Consider the following 22,404-nt stretch of genomic DNA (forward strand, 5'->3'; position numbering starts at 1 on the left):
CAAGGAAGAAAAACGTGTATTTTTTCTGTGTAAAAAACGACCAGCTATATACCATATATATATAGCTGCATTTTTTTTTTTGGTCAAAACACTTTTCCAAAACCTGTTAGGTTTTCTTCTTCCACCAAGGAAAGGTTTCCTTTATTTCCTATTATTCAGGCACAGTAGGGACCACAGAATTTAATTAACAAGGCTTCCTATTATGGAATTAATCGAAATTTGAAATTAATTTCTACCATAATAAATTACGAATTATTCTACTAAAAATTCGTAATTGCACTCCTTAGTTCAATTTCGAAATTCTTCCATAAAACCTTATTTAACTCCCCATGTTAAAATTCAGATACTAATCAATCAAATTAAATTACTGACTATTTAATTTATTGATTACTTCCTTTAGACTTACACTTAACTTATTTCATGTGTCGGATACAAAATCCACCGGCCGGGTTTACACATGAAAACTTATAAGCTTTCATAAAGGAGTATCATCAATCTCAAAACCGAGACATGGATTCCATCACTAATTATTACTTCGCCAATGTATATCATTGTTATCCAATTTACCAGGCTTATTGACTCACGAAAGAATCTCGCCTTTTAATAAATCAAAACAACAAGTGACATACACAGCTAATAATAATTATATCAGGATTAAGAGTATAAGTACATTAAATGGACTAGAGAAATTATTTTATAAAGTCAGTATAAAATACTTATCTCTACTTGATCCGTTCAATACATACAAAATGTATTAGCACAAGAAGTTGGAATTAGACCTATTCCCATAATCAAGATAAATTACATTTAATCTTGTACTACAACCATTCCGACGATTTGTCAAATTCCATCATTAGATTGTGAACATTAACTTTTATGTCTTACAAGAACCGATGATTTAATCTTCCGTGTATAAGCTAAACTCTATACACTAAATCATCTACTATGTAAGCAATGGACACACAAACCAATACATGATCTATTTAAAAGGAAACTTTATGGAATTTAAACAAGCAAATAAATAATTGGCCTTCAGAACACTGCTGCAGCAGATTCTGAAGGCCACTCTGGCTGCGGTCCTGGCGTAAACGCGGTAGGACCGCGACAGAACACTGCTGCAGATTCTGAAGGCCACTTTGGCCGCGGTCCTGGCGTAAACACGGTAGGACCGCGGCAGGACGCGTATGACTTATAGTATATTCTAACACAATTACTAGTCCACACGTAGTACTCTCTTCTTGTTTTCACGGTATATAGGCCAAGTATATTGTGTTTTGTTCTCGAATTAAGTTGTTTAATTTTGACCCTGTTGCATCGAGAACTGAGAAGTGGACAATATCCGGCCCTGTCACATGATTAAGAACGAGAACAATGTAGCTGAATCTAACTTTCTAATAGCCTGTTTGTCCAATGTTCTAAACCCAGCTTATTTTGAAAAGCACTTTTGGTGAAAAATAATTTGTGCTTGGTTAATTAATTTAAAAAACATTTCTAAATAGTAATTAGTATTTAACTAAATTTTTAAAAAGTGCTTCTAAGTGTATTTTTCAAAAAAATGTATGGGGGAGAAGCTACTTTTATTTTTTTGATTCTCCAAATTGTTTCTGCTTCTACTTAAAAAAGAATTTTTTTTTTCCTTCTAAAAGCTGGGCCAAACACTTCAACTTTGAAAAATACTTTCGAAAAAAAAAAGTGCTTTTGGGTTTGAAAAAGCTTGGCCAAACATGCGATAAGTCTGTTACACAACGTCCACAAGGAGAAAAGAAGACAGCTAGAATATACAAGTACAGGGGTTTTTAAGGAGCTCAGTCATCTGCTAGATTCTATCCACAAGCTGATATAACCTCTTATCATAAGATATGACATGACTGTAAAACAACATTGTGATAGGAGTCTTGTTCCTAAATTCAACACTGCAATTACATAAATATGACACTTCACATGTTACCGCAAAAAGAAAAGAAACTGAATATGCTCTTTGCTGCTATAAGAACTGTACAAGTGTGTTGTTGAAAGAATGCTGGGACATTGGATCCTTTTATTCACCTTGAATCTCTATCTGCCGTTGTCCCCAGATTTGGCTGTCAAACATGGAACAATTTTGAATTGTGTCATAGGTCAATGCACATTCGTGAACCAAAGCCTACAAAATTAAATAATTCAGGATAAGTTAGCGGGTAAGCTTCTACGGAAAACTAGATTTTTCATGTTCAGATATACTCTTCAATGTCTACTTTCTAATAATTTCAGCAAAACTTAAGCACCAGAAAAAGGAGATTTTCTATTTGAATACCATATCTAACTCCAAAGCACACTGTTCGACTCAAATAAGCATCTAGATGATTCACTTACCTCAAATTGAAAGTCAAACTGAAACATCTCGGTTCATCGTGGTCCTTTTGTTAGAATGACTTGCACAGCTAGAATTTCAATACTTTTTTGTGACAATGATTTGCACAGTCTACTACTATTTCAATGTGGACTTCAAGTATCTCAGAGCGGATCGTAACATTGCTCTAGCTTTCCTATCTGGGGTACATCCAGACAAAAGCATTTCTTCATAAACGGCGGGAACCTGAAAGCCAAAATATTTAGCATCATCCACTCAACTAGAATGTAAGAATGCACAATCAGGTCAATATGACAAAGACAACAATTTTAATGTGCAATTCATTGCAATCCTATGCCATCTATTCCCAAGCCTGATTCCTTTGCTGCATCAAAAGATCTGAGTTTCGGTTTTTAAATAAGAGAATTTAGTCCTTTAATATGCATAAGTTCACTTAAAAGGAGATCCAAATGTAAGACACTAGGTTGGAAAAGCAAGAGACAAAATAATCATGACGTGTCATACAAAATGGAGACTCTGACACTATAATTATAGATGAAAAGACTCCGCGTAAGAAGGTTTACCCTTTCAAATTTGTCCACACGTATCAAGGCTTTCATAAGAGTGGTGTACGTAACAACATCTGCCTTCATATGCTGCAGTTGTAGGATATGTATGTAAGTCAGGAGAATATATCATCATCAAGGGGTGAAAAAAAAAAAGACATGTAGATTTATACATGAGCATGCCATGTATATATACAGAAAGAAAAAGGTGAACTCACATTTTCTTTCATATACTTTAATACAGCAAAAGCCTCAGCATCCCTCCGATCCTCACCAAATGCATTAATTAGTGAATTGAGAGCTAACAGACTAGGCTTCAGACCATCTCCCTTCATGATCCTAAAGGCATTTACTGCTTGTTCAGACAAGCCCTGTAGACGAAGAGAAGCATGTTACATATGTAATCACAAGAAATCTTGATAAAGAACATACATCTGCAGAAAACTAGAATGATTGAGCTAAAATAGGAGGTTAAGCTGCAACACAGGTATATGTCCAGCGCCTGTTTGGTGGAGTTAAGCAATCTTCCTTACAAATGCTTTGTTTTGGGTTTTTTTTTTTTTTTTTAGTGGGTGGGTGGGTGGGGGGGAGGGGGGGGTTCACAAGTTCCAGCAATATTCTGTTGCCAACTTGAATATAATGGGATGTACATGAACTACCTGCCATACGAAGTGATAGGAAAGAATGCGAATAGAATGGCAACTCTAATAGTTGGATTAGACAGGTAAAATCAACAACAGCTCGGCTTCAGGCCCAAACTCAAGGGATTGGCTATATGAATTCTCAATTACCATTCTGTTACATCTGGACCCTTCTCATTCGAATAGTCAATACTTTGTCTCTTTGAACTGGGGGTCTATCGGAAACAGTCTTTTTACCTTCACAAAGATAGGGGTAAGGTCTGCGTACATTCTACCCTCCCTGGACCACACTTTGTGAGATTTCACTTTGTGAAATTTCACTGGGTTTATTGTTGTTAGTGAATAATTTGTCTTTTAGGACATTTGGTGGTTCTTTCAAGCTAGTGATTCTCTAGATCTCGCACTCATCCCTGCACTGATAGATAAATCTAACAAAACTACGAAAATTCTTGTCAAACTTCGTACCTACTTCAAGTGTACCCGCACCTAAACCTAAATCACAACTAGTTGGTATTACCTATATGATGAATAAGCATACAAAATAATAACAAACTATCTATTCGTGGAAGTTATTCCCTAAGATATAGTGAGCAAGTAGCTATGAAAGTTTCATAAAGCAATCCATTATAGGTCACGATAAATGAGAGTTATTTACCCTCTGTGCATAGGCATTGATCAAGGCATTATACATGGTTGAAGATGGTTTCAACCCTGCAGACTTCATCACCTCCAAGCACTCAATGGCATCATTGAACCTTCCTGACTGTCCATAGATATTAATCAGTGTGGTATATGTAACAACATTGGGCAGTAAGCCCTGACTCTGCATCTTACTCAACAAGCCCTTCACTTCCTCCCATTTCTCCAGCTCACCAAAAGAATTAATCATTATATTGTATGTGGTGGTGCACGGCAAGCATCCACTTTCCTGCATCGCCTCAAACAGCTCCTCCGACTTATTGTGATGGCCATGCTTACTATGGCAATCTATTAGCGTGTTCCATGTAACAGTATCAGGCTCAATTCCGTCCAATTTCATTCTTTCAAATGTAGACATTGCATGATCCAAACAATTGTACTTCCCAAAAGTATCAATCATTATGTTGTAAAACTGCCTATCAGGATTCACCCCACTATTCTTCATTTCTTTAAGCACCTGAAATGATCTCTGCCACTCTCCTCTATCACGATAACTAGCTAAAATCCTACTAAACACAAACGAATTCGGCTGTACATTATTCGCTTCCATTTCTTTCAACACAATTCTCGCGCTTTCCCACCTACCTGCATTTCCATAAGCATCAATAAGCAAGCTATACGTATGTTCATCCGGTGCCACCCCATTCCTCTCCATCTCCGACACAATATACTCCGCATCCTTCAAAGATCCAGTTTTCACATACCCTTTCAGAAGTGCATTATATGCCCTTGTCCTCGGCTTTAACCCGCCTTCTTTCAACTCTTCAAACACAGCCTCAGCCTCCTCAGTCCTACCCGAATTACCCAACTCAGATATCAAGGTAACAACAGTAGCCGTTTTCGGGCTCAGCCCATTACCTTGAACAACACTCATGAAAACTAAAGCTCTATCAACATCACCAGCTTTTGCAAAGCCCACAATCATATCATTCAACAATTGGCCATCAAGTTCAATCATATCAGCTTCAATTTCATCATAAAACTTCTCTAACATAGTTAAATCAATGGAATTATTACGAATAAGCGATTGAATAATCAAACTGTAATTAACATAGTCAGATTGATACCCGTCTCTCCGCATTCTACACATCAAATTAAGTGCTTTTTCGAGGTCACCGTTTCGCGCACAAGCACCAATAAGTGCATTGTACGTTAACGGCGTCAAAGTTTGCCGCTGTGAGAGCAAAAATGCCTCGTACAACTTCTCCGAGCGCCCCAGCGCGTGAATGAGAATTGAGTAAAGCAGTTCGTAAGAGAAACAAACGTTGTGCTTTTGAAGCCACGTAACGAGTGCGTACGCCGTATAAATTGAGGATGAGGTGGAGGCGAGGTTTTTCAGAAGAGAGTGCCAGAGTGGGGCCGGGACGGCTCGGTATGACTCGGCGAGTTTTAACTCGGCCGGGTCGAGTTGAGTGGGTGAAGAAGTGTCTGAATTGGGCTCAGTGGGCGTATAAGTGGATAGAAATTGAAGAAGAGGAGTGAAATCGTAACGGCGATTCGGGTACGAAACGACATCATATTCTTCCTCTTCCACTTCGACTTCGAGGTTATCGATATTGAATTGCTCAGAGATAGAGAGATGGGAAGTTGAGGCGGCGAAAGGCGGTGGTCGGAGAACTTGACGGTGGTGACTGGTGTGTAGGCGGTAGTGAATGAACGGAAAACGTAGTTGCAACGGAGGGGAAAGTAACAGAGTATTCATTCTCCTTCTTCTTCTCCGGCAAGTGAAGGTTGAGGGGAGAGATAGAGCCACCATGTTTTTTCAGCTCGAATAGCTCAGCACAGATATTTTATATTTTTAGCAAATAGTAGCATAGTAGGTCCTTTAATTGTTTGAAATGCTAATATAATACAGTTGCTTAACAAAAATATTTAACAGTTAAGTCCCTCAAGTTCCTAAAATCCTTAGTTACATACTCTTTATTGTAAATTAGTAGCAGATTAGTCACCAAAATATAAAAATAAACAAACAAAAATGAAATGTAGTAATTTACGATACTTGGGTAAAACAACGTCCCAGAGTCTCCAATGGAAAAACAATAGTAGTTCACTAGTTCAAATCATAATGTCAACAACATTCCTAATTTCATGTTTTTAATAACTCTTTTGAATTACTTAATATATGTTATAAAATAACGATTGTAAAGTAAATAAAGTAAAGATAAGTATAAAGAGAAACTGATATATTATTCAACTTCAAACTTATGTACATAATAAACTGAAATCTCCTCTATTTATAGAAGAAAATAATCTGATGTGTAAGCTGCTACTGCAAGCTGCTGTTAAGCTGCTACTGTACCAGATATAGATAATCTTCAACTGGGGGTAATACTTATCTATAACGGAGTACCAAAAGGATAAGCTTATTGTATCAGGTATGGATAATCTTCTACCGGGGGTAATGTTTATCCATAACGGAGTATCGAAAGGATAAACTTATTGTACCCGGTATGAATAATCTTCTACCCAGGGTAATGTTTATCCATAACGGAGTATCGAAAGGATAAGCTTATTGTACCTTGTATGGATAATCTTCTACCGTGGGTAATGTTTATCCATAACCGAGTACTAAAGTGATAAGCTTCTTCAGGAGGCTTATTTCCAATAGAGTACTAAATAGATGAACATACGGCGAAGTCCTTATGGATAAGCTTCTTTAGGAAGCTTATTTACAACGTAGTACTAAATGAACATCCATAATATAATATATTTATAACACTCCCCCTTGGATGTTCATTAAAAGATAATGTGCCTCATTAAAACCTTACTAGGAAAAACCTCGTGGGTAAAAATTCTAGTGAAGGAAAAAGAGTACATATATTTAGTAATACGCATTGTTAGGTACCTCATTAAAAACCTTATAAGGAAAATCCTGTGAGAAAAAACCTTAGTAAGGAAAAAAGAGTGCATCGCCTATTTTACTCCCCCTAATGAAAACCTTGTTTCAAATATTTGAGTCTCCGCATTACAATCTTGTATACCATCTTCTCAAAAGTTGAAGTTGGCAAAGATTTGGTGAATAAATCTGCTGGACTGTCACTTGAACGGATTTGTTGCACATCAATGTCACCATTTTTTTGAAGATCGTGTGTGTAGTATAATTTTGGTGAAATATGCTTCGTTCTATCTCCTTTTATAAATTCCCCCTTCAATTGGCCTATGCATGCAGCATTGTCTTCGTATAAAATTGTGGGTCTTTTCTCACATTCCAAACCACATCTTTCTCGAACAAAATGAATTATTGATCTCAACCATACGCATTCCCTACTTGCTTCATGAATAGCTATTATCTCAGCATGATTTGAAGAAATAGCAACAATAGATTGCTTTGTGGAGTGCCATGATATGGCAGTACCTCCATATGTAAATATGTACCCGGTTTGAGATCGAGCTTTATGAGGATCAGATAAATAACCTGCATCTGCATAACCAACAAGATCAGCACTATCTTTGTTAGCATAAAACAAACCCATATCAAGAGTTCCCTTTAAATATCGCAATATATGCTTAATCCCGTTCCAATGTCTCCGTGTAGAAGAAGAACTATATCTTGCTAGTAAATTAACAGAAAATGCTATGTCAGGCCTTGTAGCATTAGCAAGACACATTAGTGCACCAATTGCACTGAGATAGGGTATTTCGGGACCAAGGAGTTCCTCATCCTCTTCTGGAGGTCGGAACAAATCCTTATTCACTTCAAGTGATCGAACAACCATTGGTGTACTCATTGGGAGCGCTTTGTCCATGTAAAAGCGTTTTAAGACCCTTTCTGTATAGGCAGATTGATGGATAAAGATCCCGTATGCTAAATGTTCAATTAGCAGACCAAGACAAAGTTTTGTCTTTCCAAGATCTTTCATCTCAAATTCTTTCTTAAGATATTCAATTGCCTTCTGGAGCTCTTCTGGAGTTCCAACAAGATTTGTGTCATCAACATAAATAGCAAGTATAAAAAATTCTGAAGCCATTTTCTTTATAAAAATACATGGACAAATAACATCATTTATATAACCTTCTTTCAGAAAATATTCACTGAGGCGATTATACCACATATGCGCGAACGAGCGCTCAGTATCAGATGTGCATCGATGGCTTGTGATTCCCTGATTGAGGGGCGGGATGTGATCTTTATGTGTTGATGTTGGGCCAGTCTAGAAAGACTTGAGGCCGGATTGTTACCTATAGCTTGAGCCCTGAGCGGTTGATTACGTGAGCACGTGTCTCTGGATCTATATGTTCTGTTGTGTCCCTATTAGGGGAGTAATGACTGGATAGTTACGTGATGAGGGTTATATGACTGCAAAATGTATTCGTATGATTTGGGAGCGACGAGAAGGGTCTGCTGGAGGATAGAAGAACTATTAGGTGCTTGATTTCCGTCTTGATTCGAGTTTTGGCCCCGAGTTATGGGCGTGTGATGAATCCTTTCATGTTTTCTAGTTGGGAGTGAAGTAAATTTCATGTTGCGGTATGAGTTCAGACTCAGGAAGATTAAGTGATTGCGCGATGAATATGACGGCTAGAGGTATATAGAAATGCCAGTTTGAGGCAAAGCAGGTGGGTTATCTCCTGCAAAGTGTTATGAGTTTGTGCGATCCTTATGTTGTCTGTTAGAAGATCTCAATTTCAAAGGAAAGATATATGTTGTAATTTGAGTTTGGGTCGCTTAAGAGAGTGGGTTTAACTATTACGAGGGTGAATGCGAGATTTGCAGAAGATTTAGAGTACCGGATGGTCTGTGTTTCACGAGCTCATGAAGGATTGAGTTTAACCTCACTACGGAAGTATGGCAGTAATAGAGTATATTCATTACGAGTTATGGTGTGTGTTTTGATATATGGCTTCGAGCCAAGTGGGGGAGTTTGCTATTGATTAGCTGATTGCACGGTTATGTGCTATATTGGTTCCAGTTTGAGGTGGGCTGGTGAATCAGTTATGGTTTGTAGAGGTTGAGGTCGAGGATGACCCGAACAAAGGAAATTTTTGATAAGGGTGGTGTTATGCTTTATGGGTGTATGAGAATCATGGGATGACTTGAATTGTTATTGGTAAGGGATGTACGGAGCATAGAACAGGAAGTTGCTTGGTTGCATTAAGCTGAAGTTACGCTCTGCGATGTTGGAGTGCTATTGGAGCACAGGTCGTCCGGTCCGTTGATCGGTCTAATTTCGATTTGAGTAGAGTGGATAACTCTCGAGAATGGCTCTAATGGGTTCATGATTTTACATGTAATAATTGGAGATTTTCAAGTTGTATATTTGGCTAGGAGCTGAGATTTATATTGGAGGGTGTCAAAACTCGTGGTATTTCTATATCATTATGGGATTCTATATATCAGTATCAGGAAGGTAAAGGTAATGGCTTTGGATTCACAGAAAGTCCCTTTAGGGTAGGTATTTTGAATGTGGTCCTTTTGGGAATATTTAAGAGAGTATTCAACGGCTTATGAGCCTTAGACAGTGTGGTTTTATGCTTGGGTCTTGTATGGTGAGTCTGGGTTGAGGAATTGTGATGTTATAGCAGGAAGGAGTATCAAGTTGAAGGTAAATTAGAAGGGAGCTCGGATAGATGGGATAGCTTGGTAGTAGGCCAGATCGGTATGGTAAGGATATGATTAGTTCTTTGGGTGTTTACGAGGTAATGAGTTTCTACAGGTATTTCGCGGCAATGCTCTCGGGTTTTAGTGGCCTGCGTAGCTTGGTTGAGTTAGAAGGATTCAGTCATGTCAGCTTTGGTTTTGTCAAAAAGGGAGACGGAGCGTTCTTGATGATTTCTACTGCTGATAGAGATGCGTATTTTCTGGGAGTGTAAGAAGCAAGAAATGTGTAGAGATTTTCTTCTGAATGGGATCAATGGAAAGTTCTTGGTTGGTTGAGGACATAGTTGCTTGTGGCTCGGAAGGGATATGTAATTCTCATGTTATTTTAGGATGTTTTGGTATATGCGGTATGTGTGGAGGATTGAGATTTGCGTGTGTAAGGTTACGGTTCAATTCTGAACGGAAGGTCATAAAATTCTTAAGTAGCACGGGCAGTTTCAGATAATTAGAGAAGCGAGCTTCAGATGATTAAGGGAATGGTATTGCTAGTTGGAGGTAATTTGACGAGGGTATATGTTTCAGAAAAAGGCAATGTGATTAAGTTGAGGGTACTTCGATAGTATTGCGGCACTTTCTTGTTAGTCGACTGCTGATATCTGAGTTTGCTTGGAGGCACAGAAGAATGTTAGAGTATCTCTCGTGGAATGACTGGATATTAGAGATGTGGTATGTACTCGGGCAGTGGAATTGGAATCAGATATGTGATTCGTGTGCTATATGGAGTTGGAGACTGGGGTTCTCATATTCAGGCTATGTTGTGGTTGTGGGTCGTGTGTATCGGCACTTTTCAGTGACTATCGGGGTTTGGAGACCCGAGGGAATCTTTTGCTGCTTGGTACGTTAGATTTTGGAGGTGATATTGGGTATGGACTGATTGTCTCAGTGTTGTGTCATTCAGAGCTATTGCGCTAAGGTGGCGATGTTGGTTATGCCGGGAATGGCACGGATTGAGTGGCGAGGTTCGACGGATCATGTTCTTGGTAGAGTGCTTTCATATTTCGAAGACCCAGCGGATGGCTGGGAAGGATTGTCTTTCTTATTTGGGGTTTCGTGATAGATGTCAGTGCAGAGGCTTCTACCATTTATGCAGTTCCGGCGGTGAGGGACTTTCGGATATGTTTCTTGTGGCCGGGCATGTCGCTGGGCAAGGTTGTTGATTTTGGTATTGATTTGATGCCGGGCACCGTATTGTATGGCACCGGCAGGGTTAAAGGAATTGAAGAAGCAGCTTCAGAATTTCCTTGATAAGGAGTTCGTTGGCAGGCCAATGTGGATGCGTGTTGTAACTTGAGTCGGCTTGGTTAGCTCCGGATTGTATTGTTGAGGGATGTGTTGATTCGATTGCTATTGAGCTTATAAGTAATCTGGGGAGATCTATGAGTTACCTTTTCTGTGTTGCGAGGCGTTATGATTTGTTAGGTATAGGCACAGATGGTGCGGTTCCATTGAGGTTTCTTAGTGGAAGTTGAGCGAGAAAGAGTATTGGATATTGCTCAGCGGATAGCGTATCGGTTATATCCTTTTGGGTTGAGTAGTGTTATGTATTTGCTTCACTGTGGTCATGATGATTTGCTTTGGTTCTAGGCATCAATTGCGCGTGGTCGTCAATTTCGAGCAGAGTGACTTGAGGTGTTTCATGTGGACCAGTGTTTGTATAGGGTCGCACATTGCAGCGAAGTTATGTGGAGGTATGACCTTGCGGGTTAGATTCGTGTGTTTGTTTTCTATGATGTGAGACGGGTTCTCGCCCTTGTGTTGTAGTGGTACTGGTGAGCTTGCAGTACAGCTCTTTCGTTGGAGTCATTTTCATGATTCGAGTATGTTCGGACTGTTGCTTATTAGTGCGCGTATTGCGCAAGTTGTGCCTGAGGCCTGTATTGATGTGTCATGTCACTAGAGTAGTGTGTTGGATTAGATGAGATCGTTGGGTTTATTAATGAATACGAACAGATTCGATTTTAGCATATTGGAAGGATAATATCGAGGTTCGACTTAGAAATTTGCTATGGTCTTTGCCAAAGGAGAAGTGGCTTCAGGAATGGTGAATTTGAGAAATGGTTATGGCTTACTGAGTGTTTTATCTATCATAGGCAGCATATGGAAGTGTTGGAATGAGACTTTAGTGATAAGAGTTTTTCTATCGGTATTCGGGTGTTGTGTGCAGTTGATATGATTAGAAGTTAACACTACGAGTGTTTGAGTTATGTGGTATATCATGTGATTGCACCTGAGGTAGCAGATTTGGGTTATTACAGCTTGTTCGGGCTTATTCGCAGTATAAATGTGAGATTCTGATCGCATTGAGGATTTCAGAAGTGGAAATGTGGTTCTATGGTATATGGGCTAGATTGGATTGTGAAATTCAGTTTATATGTGTTAATCAGACCTATATGGGATAGGGTGACGTGGGATCACCCCCGGGTATATGCATGGTAAGGCTATTCAGCGAGTGGGTGGCTTTTGGAACAACTCTGGGCACGTTCGAGGACGAACGTATGTTTAAGTAGGGGAGGATGTAACGACCCGACCGGTCATTTTGAGCTTTTACACTTTGTTCGTCAGTTCTCGGCATGACTTGCCCCGTGTGGTGTATTATGACTTATGTAAATCATTGGTTTTGGTTTCAGGATAATCAGAATGACTTTGGAAGAGCAGTTCTCAGTTTAAAGTTTAAAATTTGAATGGTTTGACCAATATTTGACTTGCTTGTATATGATCTCGGATCGGAATTTTTATGATTTGGTTAGCTCCGTTAGGTGATTTGGGACTTAGGAGCGTGATCGGAATGCATTTTGGAAGTCCGTGGAAGGTTTAGGCTTGAATTGGCGAAATTGAGATTTTGGCGATATCCAGTGGGTAGGCGAGATTTTGATATAGAGGTCGGAATGGAATTCCGAAAGTTGCAGTAGTTCCGTTGTGGCATTTGGGATGTGTGCGCAAAATTTCAGGTTATTCGGACGTGGTTTGGTTGGATTTTTGATCAAAAGCGTATTTCGGAAGATTTTTAGAAACTTAGGCTTGAATCCGAGGTATTTTGGGTGATTTGATGTTGTTTGAGGTGTTTTAATGATTGGAACAAGTTTAAATAAGGTTTTAGGATGTGTTGGTGCTTTTGGTTGAGGTCTCGGGGGCCTCGGGGTGATTTCGGGTGGTTAACGGAGAGGTTGGAAGGTTATTGCAGCTTTAGATTTGCTGCTTCTGGTGTTTTCGCACCTGCGGTTTGGGGACCGCAGGTGCGGTGTCGCATATGCCTAAGAAGAACCGTAGAAACGGTTTTGGAAGAATCGTCTGGACCCGCAAATGCGGTGTGGGGTCGCATCTGCGGAGCCGCAGATGCGGAAGGACAACCACAGACGCGAAGGGCTGGAATTTGAGTGACTTCCGCAGAAGCGGAATGTAGACCGCATAAGCAGTACCGCAGAAGCGGATAGAGGCACCGCAGATGCGGAAAGGCCTGGGCAGACCATATATGTTATTTCATTTCGCGATTTTGGGTTATTTCACCATTTTTGACTTCGGCTTGGGAGCTCTTGGACGATTTGGAAGGGAGGATTCAAGGGGAATCACTTTGAGGTAAGATTCTTGGACTTAAAACTCGATTATTATGTGAATTCCACCTAGTAAATCATGAAAATTAAGCCAAAAGGTGAAGAACTAGGGCTTGGAAATTTAGACTTTTGATTGGGAATTTAAAGGGGCAATTGAGGTCCGATTTTGATGTTCTTGGTATGTATAGACTCATGTGAGGACGAGCTTTCTATTTATGTAACTTTTGTCGGATTCTGAGACGTGGGCCCGGGGGGCCGAGTTTGAGCAATTTCGGGATTTTGATGTTAAATTGGATATTTTCGAGTGGGCTTCGCTCCCTTAGCATGTTTTAATATTATGTACTGATTATGGCTAGATTTGAAGCATCCGGAGGTCGACTTGTGCGGGCAAGGCATCGCGGGCTAGAGTTTGGATCGGATCGAGGTGAGTAATGATTGTAAATGATGTTCTGAGGGTTTGAAACCCCGGATTGCACATCGTAGTGCCATATTGAGGTGAGGCACACGCTTGATGACGAGCGTGGGGTCGTGAACTATTGGGGACTGTGACTTGGTCCGTCCCGATTGATGATTTTACCGCGTATTTGAGTGAAATCTATTTGTTATCATCATTATTTGGGCTGAATGCCATATTTGGGCTTCGTGTCAACTATTTAAACCCTTTGGGGATTTTTGTTGATATTTCCTCACTGTTTCGACTTTATACTTGAACTCAGTCATGTTATTTTCCACTGTTTTCAAAACTCAACCAGGTTCACTCAGTTTTAATACTCAAATGATATTTAAATGATGTTTTGGGCCGAGAAACACTGTTTACTGTTGCCCGAGAGGCTTATGTGATTTTTGACTGAGTAAGGCCGAGGGCCTGTGTTGTGAGGATATCTTTTGGGTCGGGCTGCACGCCGCAGCGGTGATACACTGATACTGATGTGAGGCCGAGGGCCTGAGATATGTACGCCATGAGGTGGCTTGGTTGATATGAGGCCGAGGGCCTAGATTTGATGCCACGAGATGGCTTGTTAGTGCGCTTGGGCCGTAAGGGGCCCCTCCAGGAGTCTGCACACCCCCAGTAAGCGCGGGTACCCATTGTGATGTGAGATATAGCCCGAGGGGCTGGTATGGTTCTATGTGATTGCCCGAGGGGCTGGTACTGTTTTGAGATATTGCCCGAGGGGCGGATTTGTTGACATTGTGCCCAAGGGGCGAACTTTATGTGCTTATCTTTCTTATTTGCATGTCATTTACCTGTTTAATTGTCTGTTTGTGCCCGAGGGGCGGATTTATGTGCTTATCTGCACTAGTTGTTCTGCATACATTTGCGTAACTGTTGAAAAAGTCTTTTTCAAAGAAGCTTAAACTGAGCTAAGATGTTTTAAGGGATTTTACAGCTTCATTGCTTTCTACTGGCTTTTGAAACTGCTTCTATACAGCATGTTGATGCTCTTTTCGTGATTTCTTACCATTCAGACTTTAGTTATGATTATTACTCACTGAGTTGGCAGTACTCATTTTACTCCCTGCACCTTGTGTGCAGATTTAGGTATTTTCTGAGCTTGGTGGCAGTTGTCATTGGAGTTAGCAAGGTAGTTGCCTGGCGATCACGACTCTGCTTTCTCCCTCTTTATTCCTCCTTATGTATTATTGCAATTTTTCCGACCATTTCGATTTTGCTGTGACTAGACAATTGTAGTAGATGCTCATGACTAGTGACACCGCGGTATCGGGCTGAGTTGGGTTGTATTTCCGCGAATTGTTTGTACTTTCATTGTTACTTCTGAGTTTATATCATGTTTTAGACGTAATGTTTATTGTTTAATTGCATAAAGACTGGATTGGAAATGTGTCGGCTGGCCTTGTCTTCACGAGAGGCGCCATCACGACCGGGTCTGGGTTTAGGGTCATGACAAAACCGTTGTTGATACCCAATTTTTCCCTGTATATTTTCTATATGCAAAATACCTTCAAAATAGCCTATATATGCATATATAAGTATGTCCAAGCATTTTACTATTTTTTCCCATAATTTTTTAAGGTTTTAAACTGATTTATTTCCCTTTTTCATCCATAAAAACCCAATAATTATTTTCAAAATTATTATTTTGGTAATTCATTTATTGAAATTTTATATTTATGCTAAGATATAGCTAAGGCAATTTTTTGCATACTTTTACAAATTTATTTAGTATTTTTAAGCTAAATCGCATATAATTGCAATATTAGCCCTTTTAAGATTCAATTGTGTTTTATATTCATAAAATTAAGTCTTGTATTTTTAATTTGTTAATTTATAAATCATTTTAGTGCTTTCAATTAGTTTTCAAAAATTTATTTACTATTTTTTTATGAATTAAATGGGGGAAAAGGGCTATTTAACTTATAGCCAGATTTTGGCTTCCTAATTTAGCCTACTTAAAACCCAATACCCCAACCCAATTAAACCAATCCAAGACCCAAGCCCAATTCTTAAATATACCCGACCTAGTCTGATTAAATCTTGGCCGTTGATCAATTTGATCAACGGCCCAGATTCGTTCTTACCTAATTAAGCCCAAACGACCCCCCCAAACCCCTCTCATTCCTCACTCAACCGACCCTCTCCTCTATCTCTCTATCTCTGGTTCTCTCTAGAACCTTCCCCCTCCCCTTCAGCTCCGATGAGACTCACTCACCTTTTCCGGCCACCTCCTGGCCTGAATCTATGGTGGTCTCACCACCCACCGGCCCTCTAAGGTTCCTACACACTTGTTCGTTGAGGTTTCATGGTCTGAATATGAAGAAGCTTCATCCAGACCTAGTTCGATTCAAGTTTTATGGCCATCTCCGGCCTTGCTCCGGCAAGCCATGCCTGTTTCGAGCCTGGCCTCGACTCCTCCTGGTTAGATCAACAACGATCCAAGTCTTTCTCACCATTTGGGTTTCTCTGAAACCCTAACTTTTGTGGTTCTTCTAATTTCTTTAGATCTGTTCTAGATCCAAGTTTTCGCTAAACTTTTAAAACGATTTTTTGATATTTCTTTTAAAACCATTGCTTTCAAAACCTTTATTTTTCCGATCTAGGGTTTTTGAGTTATATTTCTCTGATTTTCTTTTTCTCTTATGTGTTTCTCTGATTTTCTTTTCTCTTGTGTGTTTCTTCTACTATGTTTCTCCTACTGTGTTCTTGTTAAGTTCTTCTACCATGTTCTTATCAGTTGCTTCTACTGTGTTATTTGTGTGTTTCGTATTCCTTGTTTTCTCCTACTGTGTTCTTGTTAAGTTGTTCACCATGTTCTTATTTGTTTCTTCTACTAGTTCTTCTACTGGGTTCGCATGTTGTTCTTTTACTATGCTTATCATGAATTCCTACTACTACAAGAGCATGCTAAAGGTCTCAGTTCCTTTCTGAGACCTCTGAACCTGTTTCAATTAGTATCTTTTCCATTAATCACTTGCCCTTTCGTCTCTGCACTCGGTTAATGCCAAGAACCCTAAATTTGGGGGTTCATCCGAGTTTTGAGACCATTGGCTATGTGACTTGCTTGTGCTTTTTCTCTGAACTTGCTTTATTTCAAAAACCCTAATCTTTTGGACCTATTTGGGTTCCTAGAGTTGTTTCATCTACTGCTTCATTAAGTTTCAAAATCATTGCTTCAATTTTGTTTCTTCATATGATTCTGACTTTTGCTAAACTCTATAAGACCTTTACTTGACCCCTTTCTCGCATGCTATCGCTGAATTGCCATATTCCTATAGTCTACCACTTACTTATTTTGCAATTGCATGGCACTTTCACTTTGTCCTAAATTCAGCCTCGCATGCCTGATATTTGTGTACTCTTTATATGTGCTGAACTTCCCTTCTAAATGGCTTTCAATTGTGATTGGTTTCAGACTTTCTTTGAATAAGTTTGATTGATTTTCTTTCCATGTTTGCTGACTTCCCTGTTACTCGATTTGAGTCAAAAGTTTTCCTTAGTTTTTCTGACGTGGTTCATTCGTGGACCAATGCTTACAAAATCTCTAACCCCCTTGATTTACTGAATACTGATGGATCCTTACCTTATTTGTTTTAAACCGTGTATTTCAAAATTCTTCCCTTAATTGAACCCCCTATGTATTTACCCCTAATTGCCTACTTTGCACAAGATATTTAGTTGATTTCTTTCCTTAAATAGTTTTACCGTTTGAATCTGAATTCCTTAATTAAAGGAAGTCTTGTATTGATTGATTTTTTAATTGATATTCAGTTCATTATTGTTTTCTTACCTTTTTGTCTGTTCTTCACACTATAAATACACGACCATTTCATCGACACACACACACACACACAGATCACACACAGTCTTTCTGAACTTACACTTATACTCAAAAAGTATTCTCTTTTGTTTGCTTACACTGTGGCCTGTTACAAGACCCGTTGCTTGCTTTCTCTCTATTTGTTTCTTTGAAACTGGTATGTCATGATTTAAGTTTCAGCACCACAACAATGTGTTTATTTACTGCTTTTGGTATCCCTGTCTACTGCTTATGTATAGTTCAACACGCATTCTAGCTTACTGATTTCTTTCTGCCTGTTCTATTATGAATCCCAAACCCTTACCCCCTATGTGTTTAAGCTATGGTTTGAGGCATGGCAATATACAAGTTATTGTCCATGTATTGAACTTGATCCCCTGGGGATCCTAGCCTCTAACAGTATGTGTTCCGGCAGACTTATAGGTGTGCCAGCATTCCCCATTGCTGGGCATGCCCAAAGTTTTCCTTTGCCTAAGCGACAGGCTCTTTACAATCCCCTATTCCCCTGAACCCCCTTGCGTGTGCTTATCTATAGTTGATTCCCTCTTCCTTTTCCCTCTTAGCACTCTATTCTACACCTGCACACTTTTTTAGTCTTTAAGTTCTACCCCCCTCTTGTGAGCCTTGGCTTGGGACCCTTTGAGATCCCTCTGAACTTGGACACTTGAGGGCTGGCCCTTCCACACTGCACTTGTCCCAATCTGATAATACATTTGGGTGTGAGCATTGCCCGGAGTCCCTTTGAGACTCTTAGGGAACTTTGATACACTCAAGTGGGAGAAAGCCTTTGGATCATGATCTCATGGAGTTGGTTTACCTCATATTTCAGACATGAAGTTTGAATCAGGCTCTCCTTGGTTGTACTTTTATTTATATTTTTCTGATGTATTTTTTTACTTTAATCTGGGCTGTAATAACTTGTAATAAACTCTTGGGGATGGCTAGTGAAAAGGGTGGGTAACTATGTATGCAAAAAGGGTAGAAATCATGCCTACAGGTTTCAAATAATTTCTGCATTTAGATATCATGATCATACGTTTCAAACAATTTTTGCATATAGAAATCATGCATATAGGTTCTTAAAATAAATTTTGCATTTAGAAATCATGCCTATAGGTTTCAAACAATTTCTGCATTTAGATACCATGTTCGTAGGTTTTCAAACAATTTAGCACCTAGATATCATGTGCATAAGTTTTAAAACAAGTCTTCTGCATTCTGTACCACGTTTAAAATCAACTACATTGAGAAAGCATGCCTATAGGAATTTCTAATCAAATCGAGCCGTTTCATTCACGTATGGTTATAAAACTAGTAATGAGGATACTGTCAGTTGAAGAGCTAATAATCAGTTTGTTTTAAATCTGGCCTCTCTTTTAATAATCTGATTCCCACTTAGCAAGTTTAGCGAGTATGCATTCAAACGGTTTATTTCAAGTTTTACTATTTCTGAATTTAGTAGATATCATGCCTATAGGACCTCGTCTTAACACTTAGTCAAGCCTTAGGCTAATAATTGAATCTGAATCTGTTCTATTAACTACAACCAGTAGGCAGGACTGATTCAGGCTTCTTATCTGAATTATGTAATAAATCAGTCTGCCTCAACCATTAAGTTCTCGCGTGTTTAATATTTAATAGACCTTAGCTAGTATGTGTAAGTCATGCTAATTATGTGCTTCTTCTGTTTAAAGGGGGTATATTTGAGCCTTTGCTTGTTATGTGCTTTCCCCCAATTTGTTATACATGTTTTGTATGTCGCCTTAGAATTTTGCCTTTAAAACCACAAATAAGCCTAACATCCCTACCTCCTTAGGATTAGTAGTCCTAAATGCCCCCGGGACTGATAGAATTGGGACGGGTAGTAGCATGCAATAGGTAAGCGAAACCATTCCGCGCTTTAATACCTTAACGGGGTGGGAAGGGTAGATATGGATATGATGACCACACGATAATGTCACGTGTAGCCCCTCATTGAGGAGTGATTACCGGGCATTTTGTGGGGTGATTCATATTATTAATAAACCTAGGATCCCCCTCCCTTTATTCTTTATTTCTTTCTTTTCAGCATTTTAACTCTTTATTTTTAAAAATCAGCTTTTCTAATTGCTCTTTCAAACCTTGCTTACTTTCAAACCTTTATGTGATAAAATCCCCTCTTATTTGAGCCCTATTTGTCTATATGCTAATTGTACCCAAATTCACAATAATAGTCTAGCCGGGAATCACACTAGTGGATTCTGAGGGGTGCTTAACACCTTCCCCCTTAGAATAATTTCAAGCCCTTACCCAATCTCTAGTTATTCAAATCAAACCTCCTTGGTGTCCTAATGCACTCTAATTAGGTGGTGACTCTTTAAATCAAACCCAATTCCCAAAAGGAATGAGTTGTCCTCCCAAATGTCATAAACCCGATTTTGCGAGAAAAAGGGGGCGCGACAACCGTACAAAGATCTTTGTAATCTGATTGAGTACATTTCCCGAGATTTTGGATATGCTTCAGGTATTTTAAATCCTTCAGGGATTTTCATGTAAATTTTATTATCAAGTGATCCGTACAGATAAGTTGTAACCACATCCATTAGATGTATTTCAAGCCTTTCACGCAGGCTAAACTGATGAGATATCAAAATATTATGGCATCCATAACAGGTGAATATGTTTCTTCATAATCGACTCCAGGTCATTATGAGAATCCTTGTGCGACAAGACGGGCCTTGTATCTTTCAACTTCATTTTTATCATTCCTTTTTCGCACAAAAACCCACTTATGACCAACTAGCTTTATACCAGCAGGTGCTTGGACTACTGGTCTAAAGATCTCTCTTTTAGCAAGTGACTTCAATCCCGATTGAATTGCCTCTTGCCATTTTGGCCAATCAGATCTTTGTCGACATTCTTCGACAGATCGGGGTTCAAGATCCTCACTATCTTGCATAATATTAAGTGCAACATTACATGCAAAAATATTATCCACCACTATTTCAAATCGATTTAAATTAATCTCATCACTGGTAGAACTTATTAAAATTTCTTTACTCACTTGAGCTTCAGGTTCATTGATTTCTTCGGGAATCTCAAAACTAATCAGATCTTGAGTCTCTTCAGGAAATCCCTTCATAGTATTGTTTTGATCATTTGTCGATTTTCTTTTTTGAGAATTTCAATCCTTAGAACCCAAAGGCCTACCACGCTTCAGGCGTGCTTTAGGTTCACTAGCTCTCTGTTAGTAGATTGTAACGACCCGACCGATCGTTTTGAGCTCTAGCGCCGTCGTTCAGTTGTTTCAGGCCCTGAGTAGCTTCACTTCAGGTATTATTACTTGTACGCATGGTCGGAATTGAATTCTGGGAAGTTCGGAGTTGATTTGGAGAGAGAATTCTCATTTCGGAAGCTTTAAGTTGAAATTATTGACTAAGATTGGATTTTTGAGTAAACAACCTTGGAATCGGGATTCGAAGGTTCCAGCAGGTTCGTATGATGATTTCGGACTTGGGGGTATGTCCGGATCGGGTTTTGGAAGATCCGGGAACGTTTCGGCACCTATTGTGGAAGTTAGCATTTTTGGAAGAATTTCATAAGTTTGGGTTGAAGTGAATTTTAGTGTTATCGATGTCCGTTTGGGATTTTGAGTCTGGGAATAGCTCCGTATGGTGATTCTGGTGTTGGGAGCGCGATCGGAAGTGAATTCAGAGGTCTGTGGGTCATTTTGGAGTCATTTGGCTAAAGTTGGAAATTTGAATGTTTTTGAGAAGTTTGACCGGAAGTGGACTTTTTGATATCGGGGTCGGATTCTGATTCCGGAAGTTGGATTAGGTCTGAAATGTCAAATATGACTTGTGTGCAAAATTTGAGGTCAATCGAACGTGATTTGATAGGTTTAAAAATCGAAAGTAGAAGTTTGAAGTTCTAAAGTTCATTAAGTTTGAATCGAGGTGTGATTTAGGATTTTGATGTTGTTTGATGTGATTTGACGCCTCGAGCAGGTACGTGTTATGTTATGGCACTGAGTTGTGTGATTGGACGGGGTCTCCGGGGCCTCGGGTGAGTTTCGAACGTGCGGGAGGAGTTAAAAACACGCCAGATTTTCAGCGGTTACAGGTCTCGCAAATGCGAGAAATTATTCGCATTTGCGAACCTCACATTTGCAAGAAAGGCTTCGCAGTTTCGATGGAGCCTGACCTAAGGCAGAGTCCGCATTTGCGATGTTTTGGTCGCATTTGCGACCTCAGCAGAGTCTGCATTTGCGACTCATTTGTCGCATTGGCGACCTTGGCAGGGGAGGCTCATGTTCGCATTTGTGATAGTTTTGTCGCATTTGCGAACCAGGTGTCGCAAATGCGACATCTAAGGCCTGTGCACAACTATTAATTTCGCGACTTAGACCATTTAGCTCATTTCCTTTCATCTCTTGGGCGATTTTGGAGCTTTTGGAAGAGGGTGTTCACCTAGCACTTTAAGGTAAGTAATTTCTACACAACGTGAGTTTAAATACACATATTATGGGTAGATTAACATGTAAAATTAGGAAAAATCAAGGGTTTAGATGAAAAATCTAGGTTTTGGATAAAAATAAGATTTGACCACGAAAATGGTTATGGAATGGAGTAGAAATCATATATTCTTGATCCTTGGGTTATAGGTAACAACTTTCTTCAAAAACTCCGGAATCCGGGCATGTGGGCCCGGGGATGAATTTTAAGAACTTTGTATTTGGGGTTGGAAAATTAGTTTAATAATTAGAATAT

At 39.4% G+C, this 22,404-nt stretch overlaps 1 protein-coding gene across 2 annotated transcripts; it reads right to left on the bottom strand.

The window, feature by feature from the left end:
- Positions 1–1,754: 1,754 nt before the first annotated feature.
- On the bottom strand, positions 1,755–6,047 carry LOC109219997 (pentatricopeptide repeat-containing protein At5g42310, mitochondrial). Of its 2 annotated transcripts, none has more exons than XM_019384456.1 (5): positions 4,192–6,047; positions 3,114–3,266; positions 2,914–2,985; positions 2,353–2,575; positions 1,755–2,081 (listed from the first exon to the last, which is right to left on the bottom strand). In XM_019384456.1, the coding sequence occupies exons 1-4, from the start codon at positions 5,989–5,991 to the stop codon at positions 2,468–2,470; spliced, it is 2,133 nt and encodes a 710-aa protein (XP_019240001.1). In that variant the 5' UTR covers positions 5,992–6,047; the 3' UTR covers positions 1,755–2,081; positions 2,353–2,467. The 2 variants fall into 2 exon arrangements, with proteins under 2 accessions (XP_019240001.1, XP_019240000.1); XM_019384455.1 differs by having other exon boundaries at positions 1,755–2,143.
- Between the last annotated feature and the right edge of the window lie 16,357 nt (positions 6,048–22,404).

Source organism: Nicotiana attenuata, unplaced genomic scaffold, assembly GCF_001879085.1.
Source record: "Nicotiana attenuata strain UT unplaced genomic scaffold, NIATTr2, whole genome shotgun sequence".
NCBI classification, from domain to species: domain Eukaryota; kingdom Viridiplantae; phylum Streptophyta; class Magnoliopsida; order Solanales; family Solanaceae; genus Nicotiana; species Nicotiana attenuata.